The sequence below is a fragment of the Leuciscus leuciscus genome (assembly GCF_965113295.1).
Source record: "Leuciscus leuciscus genome assembly, chromosome: 14".
Lineage (NCBI taxonomy): Eukaryota > Metazoa > Chordata > Actinopteri > Cypriniformes > Leuciscidae > Leuciscus > Leuciscus leuciscus.
This window is the reverse complement of record NC_138738.1, coordinates 34,801,107-34,828,615: the sequence shown is the minus strand read 5'-3', so window position 1 is coordinate 34,828,615 and position 27,509 is coordinate 34,801,107. Positions and strand designations below refer to the sequence as shown.

The 27,509-nt window shown below is 36.2% G+C and overlaps 2 protein-coding genes across 3 annotated transcripts; both read right to left on the bottom strand.

Moving 5' to 3' along the window:
* Nucleotides 1-205: 205 nt before the first annotated feature.
* On the bottom strand, nt 206-17,966 carry nhej1 (nonhomologous end-joining factor 1). Of its 2 annotated transcripts, XM_082189962.1 has the most exons (8): nt 17,910-17,966; nt 16,780-16,973; nt 15,439-15,657; nt 14,203-14,341; nt 14,057-14,115; nt 3,781-3,964; nt 1,069-1,151; nt 206-458 (listed from the first exon to the last, which is right to left on the bottom strand). In XM_082189962.1, the coding sequence occupies exons 2-8, from the start codon at nt 16,966-16,968 to the stop codon at nt 372-374; spliced, it is 960 nt and encodes a 319-aa protein (XP_082046088.1). In that variant the 5' UTR covers nt 16,969-16,973; nt 17,910-17,966; the 3' UTR covers nt 206-371. The 2 variants fall into 2 exon arrangements, with proteins under 2 accessions (XP_082046088.1, XP_082046089.1); XM_082189963.1 differs by lacking the exon at nt 17,910-17,966.
* A 2,719-nt stretch (nt 17,967-20,685) lies between these two features.
* Nucleotides 20,686-27,469, bottom strand: atg3 (autophagy related 3). Its single transcript, XM_082190267.1, has 12 exons — nt 27,263-27,469; nt 26,451-26,492; nt 26,304-26,353; nt 24,500-24,570; nt 24,260-24,367; nt 24,119-24,168; nt 23,474-23,564; nt 23,356-23,390; nt 23,120-23,275; nt 22,836-22,963; nt 22,574-22,642; nt 20,686-21,595 (listed from the first exon to the last, which is right to left on the bottom strand). The coding sequence occupies exons 1-12, from the start codon at nt 27,332-27,334 to the stop codon at nt 21,514-21,516; spliced, it is 954 nt and encodes a 317-aa protein (XP_082046393.1). The 5' UTR covers nt 27,335-27,469; the 3' UTR covers nt 20,686-21,513.
* Nucleotides 27,470-27,509: the final 40 nt, after the last annotated feature.

Below are 27,509 nucleotides of genomic sequence, written 5' to 3'. Positions count from 1 at the left end.
TTTAAAGACTCTATGCCGTGAACTTCAGTACTTTTGAAAATCCAGCATTTAGGTGAACCTGATAAGCGCTCATTGTCACAGTAGTAAACACGATGACTTTCTTCTTCCATTTTGTGGAAGTGACATCTGGGGCTGAGAGTATATTAACCCTATACCAATTGACCTAGAGAGCTTGTATTAAGGAAAGTAATATTTTATTCAGTACTTTTAATACACAAAAACTTTAAGATGGGCATACAGAATAAAAACCAACATTAAAATGTCCAAAATCAATTACAAATCCAACCTAAGAAGAATAAAAATGTTCATAAAAGAATTCAGAAAATAAAAGTGTCCATATGTGATGCCATTTGATTCAGAGGCATGAATTGTCACCGAAAAAGCCCAACTGCTTTCTTCTTCTTCATCCGTGAGGTGGAACGTTCCTCAGAACCAGCAGCAGCCGTGGAAGGAACAGTCTGAAGGAATCATTCAGAATTGGTTTTAGTTCCCTTGAAGGAATATTCAGGGAAACCGCTAATAATTTCAACTTTAATCTCTAGCATTCCTGTTAATTACCGCGGGAAATGATTTTGACTTGTAGCTCAAATCGTGAATCCAAAAAAATCATTGACAGTTGGCAGTTAAATGCAAGTCTAGGGGGAAAGCATGCAGTGGCTGCCCCACAGACATCCATTGTAGGTGCATTTTTGTACATAAATTCTGTTTGAGCTTAATTTATATTTAACCCAGAATTTTCCTTTAATCATATCAAGGGGAGTAACATTTTGTAGCCTGTTCAGATTAGCGTTAAAGTTGTCCTGAAGAACACAGGCCTTTTTTGTTGAACTTCCAGAGCCTCTAATAACAAACATAGTGGTCAAACTTTACCAGCCTAAGGCTCAGCAATGTTGAGTTCACTGTACAATGAGGAGTTGAACAAGTTAGGAGCCACTAACATGTTCTCTAAAGCACAGGATTCATGGCACTACGGTTCTCCGAAAGAACTTTCGGAAAATTCTTCAATTTTGACAAGAATAAGTATAACGATAGAAACAACTAGCACATGGCAAAAGGAAAAGACCAAACCTGTTTACTATCTGCCACCAGAGGTCTTCCTGATGATCTTTTGACATTATTCTGTTCTTGAGAAGCCAGTGAAGACGCCACACCTGCACAGCACAGCAAACAAGACAAACACCACTGTCATCATTTATTCACCCTTGTGTTGTTCCAAACCAATATAACCTTTCATCTGTGGAACACAAAAGGAGACAAAAAGGCTCAAATTAAAAGTGTTCCATACAAATTCTGATACCATACAACAGCTTTGTGTGAGCAACCGTAATTTAACAATGCTGTATGTAGAATTAAAGAAACCCTTGTTATTAGCGACACCGGTGGTCGTTAAGTGAACTGCAGTGCAGACAGCAACACATTGCTTCTGCCCGCACACGTAACCAAGCGGGAAGGAAGTCGACCGGAAGTTGAAGCCGGCCGCGTGCCACCATCTTGTAGCAGAACTTCACCTGCTGTTAGCATCCCATTGACTCCCATTCATTTTGGCGTCACTTTGACAGCGAATAACTTTACATCTGAGGCGTTTGAAGACTCCATTTGTCCATTATTTATTTCTAAAGAAACACGACAATGTATAAAATGTTCCATTACCTTGTAGCTTACGTTATGGTCCTGTAGAAGCAGTTTTTGTAAAAGTAGGCTAACGATTGCGTCATAACCACACGACTCTCTGTCGCACAGTAGAGAGATTACCGTATTGACGGGAGGAGAAGCTTGCGGGCAATCGGGGAGACGTGGAGGCAAAATGACAAAATAATTAATCAGAATACCTAGCAAAAGTTTCTCCTGCTCCTAGCTCATGGACACCTCCTACTCACGCTCTCCGTCTCTGCGAGATTCGGAAGGGAATGTTTCAGATTTCTCATGCCACTAGAAGACAGACGGGTTGCTCACGTCACATCTACGTCGTCAAGCTCAGTTTGCGTGTCAGGAACGGAAGTCCTAAAAAAATCGCTGAAAATGGGCTTCACTTGCCTCAATTGAGTTCCAATGAGATGACTCTGTCCATTTCTTATACTGTCTATGCACGTAACACACAAGAGACTGAACGCAATTCAATACCTCGTTATACTCACGACGGAGTTCTTTTTCGTTTTTGCTTAAAAGTAAAAAAAGTTGGAAATACCTTTGCAACGGTATACGGTTAACGAACATCCTGATGCCGTCCACGCTGATGAGAGCGACGGTTAAATGAATGTGTAAATATGTGCTGCGCACTTTCCTCAATAACCGAATTAACACAAGAAAGCATCTGCTCATAGCGATGTGGATGTTTACACCAGCTCTGCAATTCACCGGCATCATGTCGACAGATGAGGCAATTAAAATTACACAGTAATAATTATAGAGTATATTTGAGACTATAGACTACATAGATCTGGTTATGTGAGACTATGGTTTGATACAATCCCTTTACTTTGCATGACACATACATTACAATACACAATAGCTCTTTCAGCATTATCTTGAATATTGTATTATGCATTTTGTGTGTCATAGAACGGAAGAAAGGCTCTTAGGAGCGTGCATAACCATTACATCCTTTGCCTTTTCCCAGTGAATCTGGCCCGAGTCCTTCACATTAAAATCAGTCTACAGGCTCTCATAGACAACCCAGGGTTGTATTCATAAGTATATTATATTGTGGACTTCTATGTTGAAAAAGGAAGTCTGAATGATGTTATGTGTGAGGAGAATGGAAGTGAATGAGTAAACAAGATGGATGAAGTTTGCTAGTCCTGTCTCGTGTGCTTTATTGCTTATTAACTCCTGACGGATACCACACCAAGGAAATCGGGGAAGGTCTCGTTTTTTTAGGTTTTGTTACAAGCTGTTGAACATTGGCAATGCAAAACCTAATACATGAAAATTCTTAGCACCTTTAAGCATCATTTAAACACCAAAAATAACGCCTGCCACAGCAACTGTCAAATCTCATTAAAGGGATAGATCACCCACAAATCCAAATTCATCACACATAAACACACAGAGTGCACGCATCACTGGCATTGAGCTTCTGTGCTTGCCATATGTGATGTGCTCCAAGTATGCAAGTCGATCATTGTTTAGATGTAAATAAAAATTAAATTAATGAAATCTGTTCATCATAAACCAATCATTTATCTAGTGAAGAGATATGACAGGCAGTGACCTGTGGGGAAATATGGCTTGGTTTTATGATTACTTAATGACCTTTTTGTATCTTCTAAGTTTTGGTTAAACATCTCAGGTGTCATTAAAAACATATTAATTTGTGTTTCGAAGATTAACCAGTCACTGTGATTTTGCTTGAATATTTTGTTGAACCCTAAACCTAACACTACCCATAACTCAGCCTTAAAATCAGAGGGGAATGATAGGTGAATAACACTGATGTAGAAGCACCTAACCCTGTTTTTAAGAATAAACTTACATATGTCTATTCAAATGTGGAACCTTTAGACGCATCACACCAAATTTGCCTCCATAATGTTTGGTCACTAGACACAGCAACAGCCAATGATATTTGATACCACTAATGTTAAACTTCACCTTACATGTCAACAGGTGCCAATTCTCTGTGGGTAATGTTGAAGCGTAACAACTCCCATTCCACACTCCTTTTAAGGAAAAGCACAGCCAGGACATTCTGCAATTCATTTCCATTTGTGTTCACAGAAGAGACAGACATTTGGGTTTGGAATGATTCCTTTTGTGTCTGAATGCTCAGTGTCTGCGAACCTGTGATTTGTAGGTGATCAGGTGCGTGATGTTCAGGGACGTGGTTGTCTTCTGCTGCAGGGCTGCTGTGAGGAGAGCGTTTCCGTTTCCGACCCGTTTCCCCCGAGCTCACGGCCATGTACAGGGCCTGCATCTCAGAGTCAAAGCCCAAACTGTCCAGCGTCACACCAATCTGTGGAACAATCTAAGAGACAAAAAAAAAAAAGAGAAAGAATGACCAAACCATAAAGAAAGAGAAGACATTCAATTTCAATTACTTATTAGTCTCCATAGAGTTTTTAATTTTTCCATGTTTTCCTTTATTACCTGATTTTGAGCCAAAATAAAGCAACACACACACACACACACACACACACACACACACACACACACACACACACACACACACACACACACACACACACACACACACACACTAGGGAAACAAATAAAGGCAAGTGAAGTCTTAAATGGGCATCATGTATTAAACCCAGAGAAGAGCTTAATTTTATGTAGATATGTGTGTATATGGATATGAAATTGTAGTGTGTGTAACAGACTTCTTCTAAAAACAACAAAACTGTTTATTATTTTAATGTGTTATAAATTTCATTTATTCCTGTGATGCAAAGTCTTCAGTGTCACATGATCCTTCAGAAATCATTCTAATATACTGATTTTGTCAATTATTTTATCAATTATTAATGGTTCTCAATAATTTACAATAGTTCTTATTATTATCAATGTAGAAAACTGTGATTTGTGATACTAAATACTTTTGTTGAAACTGTAATACATGTTTCAGGATTCTTTGATGAATGGAAAGTTCAATTCATTTATTTGAAATAGTCCAGACATTTTATAATGTTACAAAAGATTTCTATCACTTGTTGACAAAGGTATTCATTTCTTTTTTCTTTTAAATCTTGTCACATATCTATATTTTACAAAATGCACAAAATATTTAATAAAAAAAAAAACTATACCAAAATAAAATATATATAAAATCTGAAACATAAGATGAAGCCAGTCATATCATTTGCCTGAAAGAAGCTGTTTTACTCTATGTAAATGTGGTCACCATGTTGAGATCACATGAATAGTCAAACACTAATACTTTATCTCAGCAAAGAATTTAAATTATATTTTGGGATTATTATATTTATATTGAGGAAAATTAAGCATTTTTTTTTAAATACCTTAAAAGTATGCATTATGATCATGAGAATTTGGGAGTGAACTGTTGTCATGATATGTCAAATATGCAAATAAAAAAAAATAAAAAAAAGTTTAACAGGGTAATGGTAAAGATGACTGCATTCACACATTCCCCAAACACAGAGGACAAATTCTCAAAATTAGCTCGCCAAATATTGACCTGGTGAGATTGGTGACCACTAGATGAATGAAGGGCCCCTAAATATACGTGTAGACGTTTGGGGTTTACATTGATTTATTTTTATTATTTGTTTGTTGAAATATCATAAAAATAAATGAATGCTTTGAGTTCCTCTTTGGGGACAGAGAGGGCAATGTGAGGAGAGAAGCCACAGTTCATGAGTGTGCACTTCCTGCCTCCCCTTAAATCATTTCACCTCTCCTGATCTTTTCTTTTTTTGTCAAATCAATTGATCAATTAAGTTTGTTGTTTCAGAAAAAGCATAGGTAACACTGAAATATGAAAACTACACAATCACACCGATACCAGGCCAGATAATTTCCACAAACTCCATCATCTGTGTGCGTCAAAGCAGGGAAGTGTCAGGAAAAAGCGGTTCATGTGTTAGTGCATCATGTTGATACACCTATTCATAGCTGGTAAACAACATTGGCTAGTTTGTGGAAGAACTCTAAACCAATGGATTCTAATGGAAGATTTCAGAGAGTGTCCCAATTCTTGTTTTGTGTTCAGCACTGGTGAAGGGCAAGTATATACTTGATAGTCATTCAGTCAAACCCCTCCTCCTAAAAATATATATTACCACTTTCTCCCTCTGTTCACCCTCTGTCTAACACACTTTTCTTCATAAGTGGTGTATACTAAGAAAAACCTCACATTATTATCATAGTTAGATTAGAGATTTGAACAAACTATAGAACAAATTTAATCACCAGCATTGGCTGGTTTTTAGTGGTTTGTGGAAGAACTCTAAACCAACAGATTCTAATGGAAGATTTGAGAGTGTCCCAATTCTTGTTTTGTGTTCAGCACTTTGCTAGTGAAGGGCAAGTAGTATGTAGTAAGATATTGAGACATACTACTACTTTATAACATTGCGACTTAACCTTAAATCTCACAATTACTTAACCTTTAGGTTCATACATTTAATAAATTCTGTAGTGGTTTCAGCCTTGCATTCTTCCATACTTATTTCATGTCTGAACATAAAGAAATAATATTATCTCACACTATCTATTCTGTTACTATTTTTACAATCTCATATATGTGCGTTTGGTTGGTACACCCTATTCAAAGACAAATCAGTGCCATTTTATTTAGAATTTGACATCGGCAGCAGAATTCGTATTAGCTGTTATGAGAGAGCCTTACAAAAACACCACAAAAGATTTGTAAGATTATTGTTCTCAACTAACATTATTGTTAATAACAAGCACATACACTACTGTTCAAAAGTTTGAGGTTGGTCAAATTTTCTTATGTTCACTATATTTGATAAAAAATACAATAAAAACAGTAATATTTCGAAATATTATTACAATTTAAAATAACTGCTTTCTATTTGAAAATGTAATGTATTCCTGTGATGCAAAGCAGAATTTTCAGCATTTTATTTTTACAAAGTAGTAGGGGTGGGCAATATACCGGTAGACACGATTAACCAGTAGAAATTTGTCAACCGGTAGAGACTATCGTCTCTTTCGCAGTTATGCTCACATGACGTTGCTGTGCTGCGTGGTCACGAAAGCTTATCGTTAGCCTGTGTTTTTAAGCATTGTGGTTTAAAAGTAAGCGATTTTAAACCGTTGAAACGCAATAAGCAGCGAAATAGAACTCATTTCACTATATGCGAGATGGTTTCCGAGCGCTGTCTGAGAGATGTAGCCTGGCTAACGTCAGACCTCGTCTCATTGAGACGTGGTCTGGGAACCACATGTTTATTTTCTCGTATTTGAGGCGTGGTTTATGAATGCCCAGAGCCGTTTATTGGGCGCTACGAATGTCTATCAAATGCACCTGTACGTAGCTCATAGCCAATCGTTTCAATTATACCAGATGACGTATGTAGAGAGACAGAAATTCGACAAGGAAGAAGACGAAATAAACTTGCGTTCTAAACTACTTAGAACACTATCTAAGGCTGCATCGAAAGGTAACTTCGCGTCTGATGCCATGTTGGATCCATAGATATAAACAAACTGATTCGGTGTGTCGCATAGACGTCGTCATCGTCTTGCTGCTCCCTCCCCGTTCTGTGATTGGTTCCCTTTTTGAGGGGAAAATCTGGTCCATGGTGTCCAGACTGCCTAGCAGCGTGAATAAAATCGCACTGCGCATCTCTCATAGCCTGGGTTTCCCCATGCTGCCTTGCGCGCAGTGCGATTTTATTCACACACATGAAGCCGCTGCTCATACAGCGCGTGAGTTCTTTTTGCTGCCTAATTGGGCTTTAACGTTTAAATACACATACTTGCGTGTCAAAATAACCGTCTTTGCAAGTATCCTCATAAACACAGTCATGTCTTAAAGTCCCCCTGTGGTGAAAGTCAAGCTTTTATGTTTGTATTATCTCTGAGCTGCCGTGAGTGAGTGGAGGCAGGGCTAATTTGCATATTCATAGAACCGCGTGTACTAAATTAGGCAGGGGTGTAGAGTTACATTCAAGCTATTTTAAGGCATGAAGACATTTTTTTTTAAATATGTCATTTTGGTGATCAAAGATGAGTTTTAAGGGATACAATTATTGACTACAGGGGGACTTTAAGTGAATGTAAACAGTTGAGAAAGAAAACACATGTATATTGGATCTGTGCAGTGATCTCAGTCTTAAAGTGACAGTGCGCCTAGTAAACCTGCTGTCATCTGTGTCATTAATCAAACAACAAAAAAGAGAAAATCTCTCGATGCTTTTGACCGAATCCCTTTTGTCTCGTTTATTATTTTAGACAATTTATGTAGGCTAGTATTTTTTTTATTTCTAAGGCTAGTATTTTTTATTTCAATGCTTGAAGTTTATTTCTTTGTTCTATTGAAGTTTGTTGTCCTATTGCTTGTAATTAGTTTATTTATTTATTTTTTATCACTGACTGTTTACTTGTCTTCAGTAAGCATGGTTTTTTTTATGTAGGCAAGAATTAGTTTTTTGTGTGATTTTGAGATTTCAATGGTATCAAAAATGTATGATATATATATATATATTTTTTTTTTTAAACACCCAGACCTATCCTTGACAGGGTTTCATTTAGATATATATAACGGAGCAAAACATAATTGCCAGCCCAAAACCTGTAACAGTAAATTGAGGAAGAAACTGAGCACGTTTTCCTTTATTACCTGATTTTGAGCCAAAATAAAGCAACACACACACACACACACACACACACACACACACACACACACACACACACACACACACACACACACACACACACACACACACACACACACACACACACACACACACACACACACACACACACACACACACACACACACACTATAGGGAAACAAATAAAGGCAGGTGAAGTCTTAAACGGGCATCATGTATTAAACCCAGAGAAGAGCTTCATTTTATAGTCGTCTATAAATCTGTCCTCACTCTCATTCAGTCAAACCCCTCCTCCTAAAAATATCTATTACCTCTTTCTCTCAGTTCACCCTCTGTCTCACACTCCCTAGTTTTCTTTATTAGTGGTGTGTACTAAGACACACATCACATTATTATCATACTTAGATTAGGTATTTGAACAAACTATTCACAAATAATGTGGCTTGTTGAGGAGAGGTGTGTTTACTTTTCTACATGACTGGACAATTTTCACAGCATGGGCAGACAATAAAACAGGCAAAAACTCCCACAGATGAAAAATATATGAGCCATATTTTTATCTTGGGCCAGTAAGCAAACGCCCAGAACACCCTAGCAACTGCTTAGCAACAACCCAACCAAATACCACATAGCTACAGCTTGATAACCATTGGTTAGGGTTAGACTTTTAGGCTCCATGGAAAAGCACCTCTACACTTCCTCTAGAAGTTGTTATCTCTTTTTGCTACGCATTTTTACATTTTCTATGACGTTTCCATTGATTACATTTACGCGAGGGCCTCGTGTTTGACGGGATGTTACTCTTGTTCTGGCTGGCAGGGCAGCTCTTCTCAGGGGTTCAAAGTAAGCAGAGTAAACCACAGCCCAGCTACAGCTAACTAATTACAGATCAGAGCTCACCCTGTGGAAAACTGGAGCAGAGCTACGGAGGGAGAAGGAATAACAGAACCAGAGACATCTGACCTCTTCAAGCGGTCCCAAATGGGTTTCATGGTTATCAGATTGGGGCGATTATAAAGGCAAGGAGCCAAAAAGCTTCAGTTACAGGGAGATGTCTTGAGCTACACCTGACAGATCCTAGTGTCTAACAATAAAACACACACTCACACCAGAGTGTGGGAGTAATGGGGTACATGTTTCCCCCAACTTTACCAAAATAAAAACTACACCCAAATCCTGCTAAATTCATACTACAGTCTTAAACATAAAGGTTCTTTATTGGCATTCATGGTTCCGTAAAGAACCTTTAAAGGGATAGTTCACCCAAAAATGAAAATGTTGTCATCATTTGCTCACCCTCATGTTGTTCCAAATCTGTATGAATTTCTTTCTTCTGTTGAACACAATAGAAGATATTTTAAAGAATGTTGGTAACCAGACAGTTTCACTGACTATTGAAGTCAGTGGCTACCGTCAACTGTCTGATTATTAATTTTCTATTTTATTCATGTATTCATATATATTTTAAGATAATTAATTTTCAGCATCATTACTCCAGTCTTCAATGTCACATGATCCTTGATAAATCATTCTAACATGCTGATTTGGTGCTCTTACTACTATTATCAATGTTGAAAACAGTTGTGCTGCTTAATATTTTTGTGGAAAACATGGCACATTCTTTTCAAGATTCTTTGAGCTCAAAAGAACAGCACTTATTATAAATGTCTTTAATGTCACGTTTGATCAATTTAATGTATACTTGCAGAATATAAGTATTGATTTATTTAAAAACAAATCTTGCTGACACCAAACTTTTGAATGGTGGTGTACATAGATCCCGATACTATACACACCTCTAACGTTTGCATTCTGATACGAATTAACATCATTTATGATTTGCTAAAAGTAATCTAAATAAACCTACATATTATGACACATGAAGTATCTTGTAAAGACAATGGGAAACTTATTTTTGAACATTTCAAAATCATAGAAGGCTTAAATTCCTCATTCCCAGTGCTGATGATATCAAGTTGTTAATTATCGCCTTAGTGATCAGACTTTATAAAGTTTACTTGACAGATGATAGAAGCAATGGTCAAAAAAAAAATCATAAAAAAACGCATCACGGTTTCCAGAAAAATATTAAGCAGCAAAAACTGCTTCAACATTATATAAGAATAAGAATAGGAAATGTTTCTTGAGCAAATCATCATATCAGAATGATTTCTGAAGAATCATGTGACACTGAAGACTGGAGAAATGATGCTGAAATATTAAAAGAGAAAACAGTTATTTTAAATAGAAATCATATTCCACAATGTTACTGTTTTTACTGTATTTTTGATCAAATGAATGCAGCCTTGGTGAGCAGAAGAGACTCCAAACTCTTGAACGGTAGGACATCTATATTATATGTCTCAAACACAGGATGGTTTGAGGTGTTTTGCTGGTCTTTAGGTTCAGTAAGCTGGATGAGTCGGTGTGGCATTGGGAAGGGTCACTCCATCAGTGCCAAACCAAAACTGGTTTCTCAACTCACCCGGTCAAATTTTCTTTTTTATGCTTCAACCCTAAAAAACCAACAGTTGGCGTCATTGAAACACATTAAAACAGAAATGTATTCAACCCGAAAAGACCTGCAAAGAGGACAGCACATTCACTAATATGGACCCTAAAACAAGTCTTTGTGTTAATCAAGCAAAGTACACACGCCTACTGAAAACACAAAGTAAACGTTCACACTCTTCTCTCCCCTCAAGAACCTGAGCATGCGTCACCGGTCTGAGGTAGACATCCGCAGTCTTTCAAACTCAACTTCACAAACTCATGGGAGCATGTCTTCGCTTAAGTTTCGACCGCCAAAAGACAGCATTTCAAACAGGCCTATCCATCCATCCATCCATCAAACACACACTCTCAACCAGGCTTCTGCCGATCAGGAATCTCAAGAACGGACTCCATTTTTCCAGAGACTCGCTATGTTTGTTTGGCATTTCAGTGAGACATTTTTCCAAACACGCCTTCATTTTAATTCTGACTTGGGTCTTAAATGATTCTTCAGTGTGGAGTGGAATTTCCCATTGTATTGCGAGACAGCAGCAGTCAAATGACTTTGATATGTCCAAAGAAATCAAATAACGTGCAAGCTCACATTTCAATAGACACAACAAGTATTTCTGCGATAGAAAATAATGGCTTCCATGTGCAGAATTTGTATGCAGTGTAAATTATGACATAAAAACACAAGTATGATAATCTCCTTTCAAAAATTCTGGGATCGGCAAGACTTTTAAAAGTCTTTTACTCACCAAGACTGCATTTATTTAATCAAAATACAGTAAAAACAGTAATATTGTGAAATATTATTACAGTTTTCTAACTTAAAATATATTATAAAATGTAATTTATTCATGTGATGTCAAAAATAAATTTTCCAGCATCCATTACTCCAGTCTTCAGTGTCACATGATCCTTTAGAAATCAAGAAATATTATCATTATCAATGTTAAAAAAAAGTTTTTGCTGCTTAATATTTGTGTGGAAACCATGATACTAGAGCTGCACGATTAATCTTTAAAGATCGCAATCTCGATTCAAACACCCACATGATATTATGCCTAAATGACAACGATTCGGCTATTTGACAAGTATTGTGCCGCCGCTGACCCAGAGAGAGCATGACACGTATAGGAGAAACAGCTTTTTAAGTGTTGAAAAAGTAACTTGATGCTTCAAAAAAAGATTGTATCAATTACATCATTACACCAGTAGGTGGCAACAAGTGACTGGTAAAGCATTTATTTGTCAATCATTAATTCAAAAGATTCGTTCAAAACGAATGAAAATATAATTTATTCAAATGAATTTAACACTTTTAAATAAAGTGAAGCAATTAACATTTTGTCAGAACCTCTAGTAAATTTAATGTTGTCTATTCAGAAATTGCAGGAGAATCGAAAGAACAATATTTACTAAAATTATTAATGTCTTTACTGGTACTTTTGATCAATTGAATGTCTCCCTGCTGAATAAAATAATAAATTTCCTTTAAAAAATAAAAAATAAAATAAATAAATAAATCGCACTGACTTGTACTGTGTGCTATGGAGCAATGGCACCAGTTTAAGGGGCGACTATATCTCAGTGTTTGCTACAGTACAGTGAGTGGGTGAGTAGACTCATATCCTTTTCTCACACCACCAAGTCAAGCCACACATATCTGACTGCACATTCACCGGGCCAGTGAGAAATACCGGTAGATTCGCACATACACACGGACTGAGATCAAACACACGCCTATCAAAGGACTCGCCTCAGGCAGAAAACACGGCTGCCAGCACTGAAATCAAAGCTCACGGCTGAATCCAATAAATAACTCAGTGATTCAGCCACATGAACATTACTCATCAAGAGACCAAAAAGTAGCCCATAAACACAAATATATGGCTGCAGGGTTTGGCTCCTCCCACTTTGGTCACTGTGTTTGTAATGACCGTAAGGAAGAGTGGTCAGAAGCGCGATATACTGGCAAATTTTGCTCAGGGATGGTGGTGTGACCAAAACCCTGGTATGAGTAGTTCTATATGAAAGAAAAAGTTCTATTATAGAGCCTTAAAGGGTTCCGTCAGGCGCTTCATATATAGAACTCTTTAGGGGTTCCATTTTATGGATTTAGTTTTAATTAACTTTAGTTTAATTCATTTGAATTATTTTACGAATTAAGCAGCATGTCAACATACTGTATCACTAGAATAAAATGAAATAACCCATTAAATATGAAAGTATGCAGTCATTTAAGACATTTATGCTTATGTAGAACCTTTTTGACAAAGTCAAGAACCCTAGGGTTCTATATAGAACCCCATTGAACCTTTTTTTTTAAGAGTGTATGTCTACTGTATTGCTGAATATTCAATGAAAAAAGGCTTTAAAATAAATAAATATGTTCTATTTATTTTTAATTTTTAAATATGTCTATATAGTTGATTCATTTTTGGTTTTAGTTATTTTAATACATAAAGTTAAACAAAAAGAAAATGTGAAATGTTGCTTTGGCAACTCGCTGAAATAAAATAAGTTAATAATTATTTATTTTATTTTATTGCAGTTAATGTCTATTTTATTTCAAGTAACAGAAATGTTTTTTTTTTTAAACAGTTTTAGCTTTTTTGTTAATTATAATAACCCTGCTTTGTACAAATGGTCAGAATTTATTGCTTCCATTAAAGCACAGACCCGCTTTTGGATCATTCTCAAGTCATATGAAACACTAAACTTTTAAATAAAATGTTTCATTCAAACTGTAAACTGATCATATATTTTGCAATTAAAAAAATTATTTAATTTGAAAAATAGCAACATTTTCAAAAGTGCATGGTCTCAGACTTTTGGATCCCGCTTTACATCTACCATGGCATAACGGTCCATCTCCATCATATGGCCCAGTCCTAATCACACACATCACCAAAAAAGCAGGAAATTCTCAAACACACACACGCACAACTATGACGGGAAAATAAATAAAACACCATCCAGTCAATAGACAGTTCAGTGTGAGGCAATGCTACATCAGAGCTGTCACTGCAAACACACCACAGCCTAATTATACACTGTGTTTGTATGAATGTGTGTGTGTGTGTGTGTGGTGACCCTCAGCTCTGAGTCAAGCAGAGATCCACTCTCTGTCTAGCTCTCGCTTTTCCCTCTCCCGTAACAAACCCTAGAAGCAGCACAGTGCCCTGGTTCACTACATATACGTGTAACTGAGCTATCATGATGGCACATGCGTGCTAGTTCTGACTGACTAAATTTAGCAGGAGACTGAATGTAAAAATGCTTCGCACCTGTGTGAAGAAGTTCTCCCTGTACTGGTGCACGTCAAACGGCTCTGTTTGTAGTCTGGCTGTGAGGGCAGAGTTTCAGGTGAGCGTCAGCGAGCTAAAAACAGACACAAGAGAATATGCATCACAACCGCAAATGCGATGGTTACCTCTACTCAGGACAGCTCCGTTCTCCTGATAGTCCTGGATCTCAGCATCCTTCCGAGCCAGAAGAACAGCCAGATCCTCCACCTGCCGCTGCAAGGCTCTACTCACTGCCAGCAGGGGGCGCACAAGCTGCCGGCACACCTGATACACAAGCAAGATAACAGACAAACTATTTGGACGCCCACTGTGTCTATTTGATAAATTCATTTCTATGGCCTCTAAATTATCAAAACTTTGCCTTTTGTACACACTTTACTACATTCCTTCTGCCATCTGATTGATAAATTATACTTTTTAGCAAGTAAAAGGACTTTTAGTGTAATTCTAAAAATGTCCACCTACAGGTTGTGGTTCATGCGTCTTTTGTTGTGAAATCTTCACTGATTTTTATACAGTAAATGTAAGAATAATGTAAGGAACATTTATTTCTTCATCTCTCAGTCATCATTGTATTGCATTACTTTATATGTTTTGAACCCGACAATGAAAAACTACATTACTCATGCTTTACTCATAAAACAAAGCATTTAAATATAACCTTAATAAGACATATTATTGGGAGTGACAACTGATATTTAAATGTATTTGATGTAAGTAGTGATTTACAGTACAAGCATAATCAGAAATTCATCTTACTTTTTGGTCATATAAATATCAGCAACTGCACCAAATTGCATATTTTTCTCAGTTTGGGACTCTGAATAAAAATTGTGTTTTTTTCTTGCGTATGAGCTCCATATTCTCATTATATTGTACTATATGAGTCATAAAATCTGCAACTGCATAAAACAGTCATAAAAACTGTAATGCAGTCTTAAGACCTGGAACTACTTCGTAGCTGTGCGTTTACTGGAAAATAATTGCACACCTTAGAACATTCGGCAACCAATCAGAATCAAGCATTCAACAACCCTGTGGTAAAAAAGGATAATCCATGACTAGCTGTGGAGGCAAAAACCCACCAGACATGAAGCGGAGTGCATTTGAATTATTTCATGCACAGCAGAGAGAGAGAGAGAGAGAGAGAGAGAGAGAGAGAGAGAGAGAGAGAGAGAGAGAGAGAGAGAGAGAGATGAGTGTGTATGTGCTTCAATGAAAGCAACGTATGAATATAGAACAGTGATTGAACTGACTGGAACTACCTGTGCATTAAATGGTTTTAATGCACACCTTCCAGCCAATCAGAATCAAGTATTCAGACAGACCATGGTATAATAATAGATAAGGAAGGTTCATACCACGGCCACAGGTGTTGTGGTGCAGCGGAACTCCCAGTAGAACGGCAGCCCGGCCAGCTCACTTTTGAGTTTGACTGTTAGATTTTCGCCATGCCTTTCAAGAGCAACGTGTGCAGCAGAGATCGGATCATCCTCTTGGCTGGAGAACGAAGGCCGTGCCACAGAACACAGATGAGAGAAAAAAGCCTGTGTTGGAGCCCTTAGACGCTTATTCAGATCCTATCATACAGAGAAAAAGAAAAAAATCAAAAAATTTGTATGAAATATTGGCAGGCTAAGAATGCAATGATATATATATATATATATATATATATTCCATCATTATAAACTACCATCCAAAAGTTTGGAATAATAATGTTTTTGTAAGAAGTCTCTTCTGCTCACAAAGGCTTAATTTATTTGATCAAAAGTACAAAACATTGAATATTACAATAAGATTATGAAATATTTTATAACAATGTGAAATAACTGTTTTCTATTTTAATATCTTTTTTAAATTTAATTTATTCCTGTGATGGCAAAGGTGAAATTTCAGCATCATTCTTCTAGTCTTCTTCCTATTTTTTATGTGGAAACCGTAATACACTAGCATAAGTAAAATTTAGAAAAAAAACATATATATATACTTTTATTCAGCGAGGACATTTCAAATAAATGCTATTTCTTTTGAACTTTCTATTCATCAAAGAATCCTGAAGAAATTGTAACATTAAGCAGCAAAAACTGTTTTCAACACTGATAATAATAAGACATATTATTAATAATTGAGCACTAATAATAACTGGTACTAATTAAGCAGCATATCAGCATATTAGAATGATTTCTGAAGGATCATGTGATACTGAATGTGATATTTTATCAAATAAATAAAGCCTTGGTGAGAATAAGAGATTTATTTTATTTTTTTAAACATTAAAAATATCATACTTATTCCAAACTTATGACCGGTAGTGTAACTGATGAACTTTAGACAGTTATTGAACAGAACTGAATCAACACTGAACTGATTTCAACTGAACATTGACACTATTGTCTTTCTAGAGCTGCTTTACAGTAGAATTGAAGTCTGTTTTGCATCATTGGTCCATATTTACCTTTTTAACACTGTAAAGCTGCTTTGAAATCAACTGTATTGTATGAAGCGCAATATAAATAAAGATGACTTAACTTGAAAGACATTTCAGTGAGTCTTATGGGTTTTGCATCATCATAATTAAAAATTTTGATTTTAGTTGAACAGAGATAACCATTGACATAATGCTACAGTGTGATTGTCTGAAGTTTTTAAGTATTGAATTAAAGGCACTTCAACTAGATACCAGCAGTGTTGAACATTCTTGCCTGTGCTCGACTCTGGATGTCGTCTGCGTTCATTTCTTCTTCCCACACAGTGTTCAGATCGCTCAGCAGAACCCGGTACTGTATGTCACCGAACCAGGCTTTAGCCAGGAGATCAGAGCCAGCGATATTCACTGGCACCCATGGGAGGGCAAACAGGGCTGCTTCCATTTTTCCCACAGCACACGTCATACAATCTATTTCAGGCAAATTGTACATGTATATTTAAAATATCATATAAACAATAATAGTTTTAAAGTCACCATGAAATCAAAATGGACAATTCTTGTTTATTTATGGAATATTGCAGCGTTTATTATAAATTATTTATTAATGTAGCCTACATATATATTTTTTTTTTTTTTTTTTTTCATGTGCCCTCGTAATCTTTAATCAAAATATCTTTCCTCTTCTCTGATGAAGTGTTTACAGGCGCGAGGGCGGGGCTACTTGTCACTCACGTGAGATTGACCAATAGAAAACCAGAACGATCCAATCAGTTCCTGATGGATAAAAAAGTCATTTATGTTTTTTAAACTTGTTTTTTCTTGTTCAAGAATCCGTTTTACACGAATATAGGCCTACATCACAATTGTAAAGAAAAGGCAATTGCACCTTTCGTTTCATGACGACTTTTACATGTTTATGCACAGTAGCTAACCATATTAGTAAAGCTCCATGTAACTATGGTTTCTATAGAAAGGTTGATATCTGAGATGAAATGTATTAATACAAATAAAATAAAAAAGATCAAATAGATTCTTAATCCACTAGCAGCTATTTTCAATCTAAAATAAGCCCCCTAAAATACACTACAGTTACCACAATATAAACATGGTACATTTTTATATTGATTCAGCTTTTCTTAGTAAGTTGTGGCACTTGTGTCAGAATTTATGATGAGCCTTAAGCAAATCGAGACTGCTTTAAACGTGTTTAATCCAAGTGTGATGGTTGAATCGGCATCATTTCGATTCTATTGCGTAATGTAACAGGTGTCACTCTTCCTTTGATATGTATAAACAACTGACAGCGGGTAAATACATTTTTCACATAGACAATCAGTAATATAATACATTTTAGAAAGCGTTTTACATTTTTAATGGGTGAAGAATTGACCAGTATCAACTCACCAACAACAACAAGGGGGCCGTTTCGACTGACGCACGTTCCCCATGAAAACAAACATGGATTAAAACGTTCCGGGAGGAATAGTTCCGTGTCATTTCAAACGAAAAAGTAAATAAAATATGTTTGTTGCATGGTCTGTCCGGCATCTTTCTTGAGACACTGAGACATATATATTCTCTCTTCGGATTTTTCTGTCAAAGAAAGTGGAAGTTGGTTTCTCTTTCAGGTGAAGGTTAAGTTTCTTCCTGTGAAATATAAGTCAAATGTTTTCGGGGTTGGTGATTATGAGCAAGATTATAAACAAATGCTTTAATGTATGTGCATTACCTACTTGATTGAACTTTGCCATTATATTTAATATAGATCTACATCATCCCTAAAATCAGAGGGAAATGATAGGTAAACACTGATGTAGAACCACTATGGTTGTAATCCTAATAAATGGTAAACTTGTCCCTCAAATCTGATTGGTTGATTGGAATGATCCAGAAACATGTTGCACTTGCCTGGTGAGATCAGGTTCTGTAGGACCGTACATTGGACAAGCAGTTCAGAAAATGGATCTTTGGGAATCAAACTAGCAAATCTTAATAATAATAATAATGTGACACCTGGGGCCTGTTTCAGAAAGGAGGTTAAGTGAAAACTCTGAGTATGTTAACCCTAAAATGAGGGAAACTCTGAGTTTTCTGTTTCAGAATGGGAGGTATGTTAAACCTGAGAAATCAGAGTAAGTCAAGCCTGTTTCAGAAAGAGAGGTAACTTATACTCAGAGTCAGTTACCATGGTAACTTACTCTGTGAACCTAACCTGGTCGGGAGCAGGTTTTCTTCAGTAAACCCAGAGTTTCTTTCGGTCTCCTCCCCTTTTTAAAGTGGAAGTGGTGTTTAAACACCTCATTCATTCTTTCAGTACATTTTTATTAATAAAATTAATATTTTATTAATAAATAAAATATATATATATATATTTTTTTTTTAAATAAGATGAAGTCTATATAACTCCTTTACTGGCAACTGAAAACACAGTAGTAGATTAGAGTTACAAATTGAGTTCTAAACAAATTCTACAGAATTAAACTGTGGCATTTACTGGAAATCACTGAACGTGTTCATCTGTGCACCAGAAGTTGATGGACCGTCCTCCTGCTGTTCTTCCACACTCTGGGGGCGGAGGGAGAGATAAGAATACCCGTTTATACTTAGATTTAAACTTAGATTCTATAGGCTACTCCACATAAAAATGTGAAAAAATCTGAATGTGTAGATTGTTTGATGTGTAGACACATAATATTAACATTACCTCTGTAGGCCTCTCTGTGGCAGCAGAAACTCTTTATCCCCATGTGATGAGCATTTGGTTAAGTACACTTTATAACACTATTTGTCATAATTTCTGGTGTATTGAGTAGGCGACTTACAACTGCCTGGGGTTCTGTTGGGACAGGAGGCTCCAAAAGACAGATATTACCATCAGAATCTATTGGGACCAACAAAAATCCTAACCCAAAGTAAAATAAATGGAAATCTCAAAAATAGCCTATATAAAAAATAACACATGTAAACCTCTTACATTTTATGAAGGCCCTTGGATCTTTGGGACTGGCTCTGAAGTCCATCCAGGAATTCCCTCAGCCAAAAATGCTGCTGCACTGCTAGACACTGGATGCTTTAGTTATTTAATATGTCAAATGTTTGTAAAGTCAGGTAGCCTACACCCATACTATGCTCAAGCCTTACTTGACTGAATTATGTTTTTATATTAAAATTTCAGCTGCTGCCATGTTCTTTTAATGCCTGCAGGATTGCACCTACATGAAAATTAAAATTAGGTTGAATAACATACTGTTCTTCCAGTTTCACCTCTGATATTATAACAGTTGGGCAAGTTACTTGTATTACTAACTACAAATGACATCTTCAACAGTGTAATTAGATTAATGTAATAATGACTATCTTTAGAAATTATTGGTCTACTTATTACTAATTACTAAATCCCATGTCAACCTTAAACACTTGAACAATACAAGGAGAGACAAACAGCACTTTTAATGCTTTCAAATAAACAATTGCATGAATTATTCTTGAATTGACCAAAGTGTGTAGAGGGAGAAGGTTACATTAAAAATATAACTTTTAAAAATGTATGTTAAATAGCCTATACAGAATTGTTCTATAGTCTAATACAATTACATCAGATTAAACTTTAAATTACAGAAGAATTAAGAGTAATCCCTTTAATTAAATTACAGTATTTAGATTACTTGGTAATTAATTACACCCATCACTGTATAACAGTAATTAGAATGTGAAGAAATATGAAGACCTCTTTTTGTCTGGCGCTGTTGCCATGGTGACTCGTAATATCTGTGCTCCATTGATAATGGCTTTTTATAGTTGTGGTGCACGCGCTTAACTCAGAGTCAGTCAACTCAGAGTTGATCGAACTAACTCATTTCAGCTGTTCTGTAACCGAAAACTCAAGAGTTTTCCATCTCAGGGTAAGTCAACTCAGAGTTCAAGTTTTAACTCAGAGTTGGTTGAACCTCCTTATTGAAACAGGCCCCAGGCATGTACACGTTACACAGAAGACAAGTTAAAAGGTTTAGGAAAACATAGGCATAATGTTTAATCCCGAGTACAGTCAGTAGACCATGTGTAAAAAAAATAATTTAGGGAATGCTGCCCCCCGGCGCCATTTTTAAACCTAGCAATTTAATGTTGTTAACTTACAGCAGTAGGAATTATTCTAGCCCCAGAGTAGTCAATTCAAGAAGTATTCCTGCTTAAAAAGTGGGTTTTATTAACAAATTCACATTTCAATATGTATACAGGGCCAACCAATTAAGAGCATGTTGGTTGTCAGTTGCATAAGATGTAAAATGCATACAATTACCTTAAAGACCACAGACTTCCTTAGTAACTGTTTCTCTTTTATCTGTGGACCATCATGACAGAAAACCCCCATTAAGCCTTTTCAAATTAAATTTCTTTCCCACGTCACTTCATCTTGAATTCCAAGTCAACAATACATAAAATCCACATATACAATAACTGGTTTGTCAATTCTACAGATGCAGACTGTTGGATTGTGACTATGTTTTACCACAACAATGCTCTGGATCCAAGACAGTGATTCCAGCATTTAAAGAACAATGCGTTCAGACAAGCTGACATGTAAGTAGACACGTCCAACACCAGACAAAGCTCAGCCAACACTCACAAAATTTTTCTGATCATACAAATAACACCAACATATTTTGACAGCCATTTATTATTTGCCATTAAAACAGGAGAATGGCTTGTTAAATGTCACACAGTTTTTTTTAGGAAATGTAAATATAAAATAAAACAAAATATGTTTAGTTTTAGGACAGCATTAAGAGCAAGTGGCTAATACAGAGATTAAGCTGAAGAACAGTAGGGAAAACTGGATTTAAATGTGTGTTGCTAACCAGACGACTCAGCAGATCCCATCCCAGGCATTTCATAAAACATTCCCAGCATCTTTCCAGGACAGTGTCTCTGAGTTTCATACTGCTGCTGCTTCCTCAGCACAGTAACAATACATGTTGTCATAGTTGTGGGCATAATGGTGAATGATAAGTTACATGGTGAAATGCCTCGTGTAATCATATTCTATTGTAGGAATGACAGCTTGCACAAATTTCAGGAAAATCAGAAGATACCTGAAGTTATGAAAAGTTAAGGGAAATGTGTTTTTTTTTTGTGTGTGTGACTCATAAACCAACCAGTGACTCATAAACCAACATAAACATTTGTTAATTCCAAGAATAACACCAAGAATAAATCTGCGAGCACACTACTAGACATACTTGGCAAAAAAAAAAAGTTTCATGATTTTTGATGTGCCGTCAAAAAAGTGTGTAGCACACATGGTAACTTAATACGGTTTAAAAAGCATCTCATGATGCAGCTCATGAAGATGGCTGACGGTATGCCAGTAGCGAGACATCAATAATTTCTCTAATTTTTTTTACCTCTGCATTCTTACTGTTGTTACTGCATATTTCTGACAACTATTATTCTAAAATGTGGGAAATCATATAATTAGTGGGATTTATTTAATTTTTCTCGACTGGATGCTACCATTTTTCAAAAAGAGATAATAGTTTTATTTAGCAAATGTGTTTAATTGATCAAAAGAAAGAAAATAAAAAAAGATTTCTAATGTTACAAAAGATTTCTATTATAAAAAGTACACTGTTACTTTTTTTTTGTTCAAAATAACATCACGCAGAGCCAAAGCACAACCAAAACTATATTCTTCAGCAAAATACATGCAGTTTTGTTTTCTAAGGGCTAGAGAGACAAAAGTTACAGTGTACCTTTAAATAAATGTTGCTCTTTTGAATAATTTCTGAAAAAGAAAATCATGGTTTCCACAAAAATATTAAGCAACATTAATAATAAGAAGAAATGTTTTTTAAGCAACAAATCAGCATATTATAATGATTTCTGAAGGGTCGTGTGACACTGAAGTCTGGCATAATTATTTTAAATTGTAATAATTTCACAATATTACCGTTTTTTCTGTATTTTTGTGCAAATAAATGCAGCCTTAGTGAGCATAAGAGACAAATACATAAAAAATCTTTTGAACGGTAGTGCATGTTCTTACACACATAAGCTATAAGAAAGGATACATATGGACCCCGAGTTCTCCTCCTCCTTCCGCCACAGTCTCGATAATCTTTTTCATCACCTCTGCATGTCTGATCATTAAAAGCAAGAGAGCAGATAATTAGGTTGCATGACACTGAATGTAAATGAGAGAGCATGAATTAATAAATTATTGAGAATGTTTTTTTTTCCAGTTTCCTATTACTGGTCTATTAGAGGACGGCATAGGATGATAGATAAATATTCGTGCGACAATGGCATTATTCATGTAATGTTTGTATTGACCTGCACGGATGCACGGAGCACATGGCAGGTGGGGGAAGGTGAGGGTGATTCTCAATGGTGACTGTTTTTTTAACGTGATCCTGGCTGATGTCTTCATACATCTGATCCACCGATAGAGGCTGTCTGTCCTAAGGAGCAAAACATGCAGGGAGTAAACAAATTGAGTTTTACTAAAGTCATTGGAGAAAAAAGAAAAAGATGGAAGAATTAAGGAAAGATAGAGCCACAGGCTTACACCACGTCACATGTTGCCATCATGTCAAAGCATCATAGAGCAAAGTTACCTCATCATATCCAAAAAGCCATAGTCTTGGTGTCTGGTAATATTTGTCATATGTGATGTAAAGATCGTAAGTTCTTGTCTGTAGAATGGCATCTTCCCCACCAGCCTCTGCTTTGGATTTACTTAAATCAGCCATTTTACTTGTGTCAAGAGTGGCCTGAACAAAGAATATTAATGAATAATTCTGCAAAAGAAAATTCTGATGTTGAAAAGCTTGCGTTGAGCACAATTTCTTACATCATCTGTCTCCAAAAGTCCACTTTCTTCATATTCTGAAATACAAATACCAGTTATAAAGTCAAACATACTGGTTAACAATGCATGTGATGAAAAATAAATCTAAATTCAGAGCTACCTTCCATGTCTGCTGGCTCTCCTTCCTCCTCATCATCATCATCTTCACCATTTCCACTTGTGCCTGTCTGCACGTTCATATTCATATTGTCCTTTAAGTACATACAAAACAATAAATATTAACTTATATTAAAAATATTATTCACAACTTAAAACCAAAACATAAAAAAATCCTTACTTTAATTTCTTACAATCTTAGAGGGATAGTTCAGCCAAAAATTTTAATTGTCATTAATTACTCACCCTGATGTCGTTCCAAACCTGCAAGACTTTCGTTCATCTTCGTAACACAAATGAAGATCTTTTTGATGAAATCTGAGAGATTTCTGTACTCTACATTGACAGCTATACAACTACCAACTTCGACGCTTCGAAAAGTTCATAAAGAGATCGTAAAATTAATCCACATGAATTGAGCAGTTTAATCCAAATTTTCTGAAAAGGAAACAATCGCTTTATATGATGAACAGATTTAATTTACGCACGTCAGTTGCGTAGCTGTCAATGGAGGGACAGAAAGCTCTCGGATTTCTGATGAACGAAAATCTTACAGGTTTGGAACAACATGAGGGTGAGTAAATGATGAAGGAATTTTCATTTTTGGGTGAGCTAACCCTTTAAAGTAGTCAACATAGTGCTGATTTACCTTATTATCCAATGAAATGTCCCGAACTGCATCCATCACCCCTGTAACACCTAATAATACAAACAAAGTCCAAACGAATGTCTGTCAGAAACGAAAGCATGAAAAAGATATGTTACTGTTTGTCTAGTTTCTGTTCCATACCAGAGTTATGATAGGTATCCACCCATCCCCCGTCACCATCATCCTCTTCTATAATGGCCTCCAGCTCATCAGAGTATTCCATCTGTTTACAGCGCTTGTAACATGGAACTGAGCCCCAAAACAGCCATATTGTCACATTTGTAAAACATTCATCAGCTTTACACAACACAACACAGATCATTTGCATTCTGTGGGAATGTACATTTCAGAAAGTGAATAAATAATGTTCTCTTCTTTTACCATTTCGGGTTAATAGAAACTGCTTGTCTTTGGGCAGATAGGGCTTCACCTTTGCTTCTTCTCCAGATGCCCTAAAAGTAAAGAATATAGATTCTCAACAATGTAAAAAGCCACAAATATACAGAATATATCTCATTTGAAGGTCAAAGAATTGCTTAAAGTTGTGGTTTTCAACTATTTCTATCTGATATTTGGGAAATATTTTAGATCTTCACATAACTAGAATATATTCATTATTATTATGTTTCATGACTTTTCCAGTTCTAAATTCAAACTTTTAAAATTCCCTCGTGTTTCCACACCATGGGAATTCTGGTGCTCAAATAAAAGTTTCGCAGTAGCCAATGTGACATCTATAGTGTATATATCTATACCCGCCCGCGCTCTCAGATCACTTGGACATGGCTGTGTTCAAGAGGTAAAAACGATATAAATACTGTTCGTTTTCTCACACAAACCGCTCGTTTCGTGTCTTAGGCCATCAATGTGTACTTACGATGGGGAATTGTTTAATTTGGACGACGGGGAATTGTTTTAATTTGGACTCTGTGCATGCTCTTTGAGATAGTGACCATCGACCTGCATTATATGACTGACAGACAAGAACGGTTTGACCTAAAAATATCAAAATTGAAACTACTGCGGAAAAAAAGACACCTACATCTTGGATGCCCTTGAGGTAAGCTAAAACATACCAAAATTTTATTTCAAAGTGAACTATCCCTTTAAATGCCAGAAATGAATTGTGCCAAAAGCTAAAATGCAAAACACTTTTGGTCACTGAATCACTTTAGCCATACTTTGTGGACAATTTTGTAACCAAAAGTAAGCTAAATCAGACAAAAACTCCCTTTTTTTTTAAATGCAAAGATGCAGCAAGTTTTCTGTAAGGGTTAGGTTATAGTATTTATAGTCTTGCAAAGCCAGACCTTTGCCTAATGACATAAGCCTGGGCTCTTTAGCCACAGCAATTGGCAGAGGAGCGCCCACTTAATGTTAAAGGACTTCTGACTGACAGGTAAAGTGACCAATCACAGTTTTGTTTTGTCCAACGTCATGTTTAGAGACGCAAACATGTCGCTACAATAACTGACTGGTGTGCTATAAAAGACTATCGATATTTTCATGTCTACCTGCATAAAATGCAGATATTCCCTTCAAACTTCGAAGTAAACTACTTCGCCTGATTTTCCATTATAGATGCGAGTGGAAACACAACTAATACAATAGGATCACTTGAGAACCGAAAAAGTTGGCCAAGCTCGGAAAAAATAATACTTTTTTCACGTATTTCGACTGTAAACATGTGAACATCTCTTTGAATTCATCAAAGTGCCTCAAACAAAATGCTTGATATCTTGAAGTTTCTATGCAGTGAAATTCACACTCTTTTTTCAAGTGTAGTGTTCAGTTGCTCCTCTGAAGCATTCATTGCTGCTGTATCTAAACTTTTAAAGTAAACTGCTATGTTTTCTGGCGGACCATTAAAGATCGCCAAACACTAAGCTTCTGGAAAAACCTGTAGAAAGCAACCAATTAGATTAATTTTGCTTTCACAAAAGTGTTTCCAGTTTTGTGTGCCACATGCATCAGACGTCGATCAAACAAAGAGTTAGTGGTCCTGTGGGCATGACGTCTGAACATTTCTAGCTGTATATAAAAACAGTAGAAGTCTATGGAGTGTCCCTATTTAGATAGTCAAGTAAGTGTGTGTGTGTGTGTGTGTGTGTGTGTGTGTGTGTGTGTGTGTGTGTGTGTGTGTGTGTGTGTGTGTGTGTGTGTGTGTGTGTGTGTGTGTTCTTGCCATTTCCATGTGGGGCAGTGATGAACCAGATGATCTCCTGCTGCAACAAACTGCACAGAACACAAAACACTGTTGTGCTTGAATCAGTGTGTACATCCTAATAAATTGCATATATTACACCATAACAAAATCAAAATGCACACTCACCTCCTCTGGAGTTATAACCCCAGTTTCTTTAAATTTAGATTCCTGGAAAAGCAAACACATAATATAAATAACATTTAAACTTTTTTTTTTTTTCATTCTAGTCTTTATATTAGGGTTGAAAAATAAGGATGACCTGGGTGTGAAAGTCTTGCCATATCAAATATCGCTGTTCAGTATCCAAAGTAAAGACATATAGTTGGCTATCTTGTGGTTCACAATTTGTTTTGCACTGTACAGTTTGTCACTGTTTCCAGTAAATATATATGTGGTCATGGAGTTAAATTGTAACAATACATTTACACATTTTGAAGACGCTTTTATCCAAAACGACTTACATTGCATTCAAGCTATACATTTGATCAGTTCATGCACGCTATATATTATATCTAAGCAATGTAATGTGATATAATTCAATATAATGTCTATATAATATTGTGTAATATAATACTGATATGGCATCATATGCATCACTCCACGAAGAAAACATGAGATGCGTATTGCCTAACTACATCACATTTTGCATTCCAGACAATTAAAACCTTTACCTGGTTATTTTTCCTAAAATGCAGTGTGTTTTGAGCCAGCAGTGGCGTCTACTGAACTTTGGGCCATCTGACAGGTTGCATGTTTTCTTATGTTTTGATGCCTGTTGGTACCAGTAGTATTGATCTCTACTGACATCATCATAGCATTGGATCAGTAATTTCTGCTTACAGGTCCATGCTCGATTTATTCACACTTATAAAACCTCATATTTAATGCTCTAGCTGCTGGATCCGGACTGAAAATCATGCTAACACTTCTCGTCTTACCTTCAAAACTGGCGTTAAAAACTCTGCCACCCCCAAAGCAGTTCCTTTCACCGAGTTTATGACGTTCTGCATGCTTGAGGAAAAGTCTCCAAAAGAGACGAATTCGCTTAGAGATTCGAATGAATTATAAGTGACTTCACTACACACACAGTCTGTTTAAAGAACGTTTAATCGTGCTACACCACATGACCTAAATCATCTGACAATCACTTCCGCATATCAAATATCGCGATATTACACGACACGC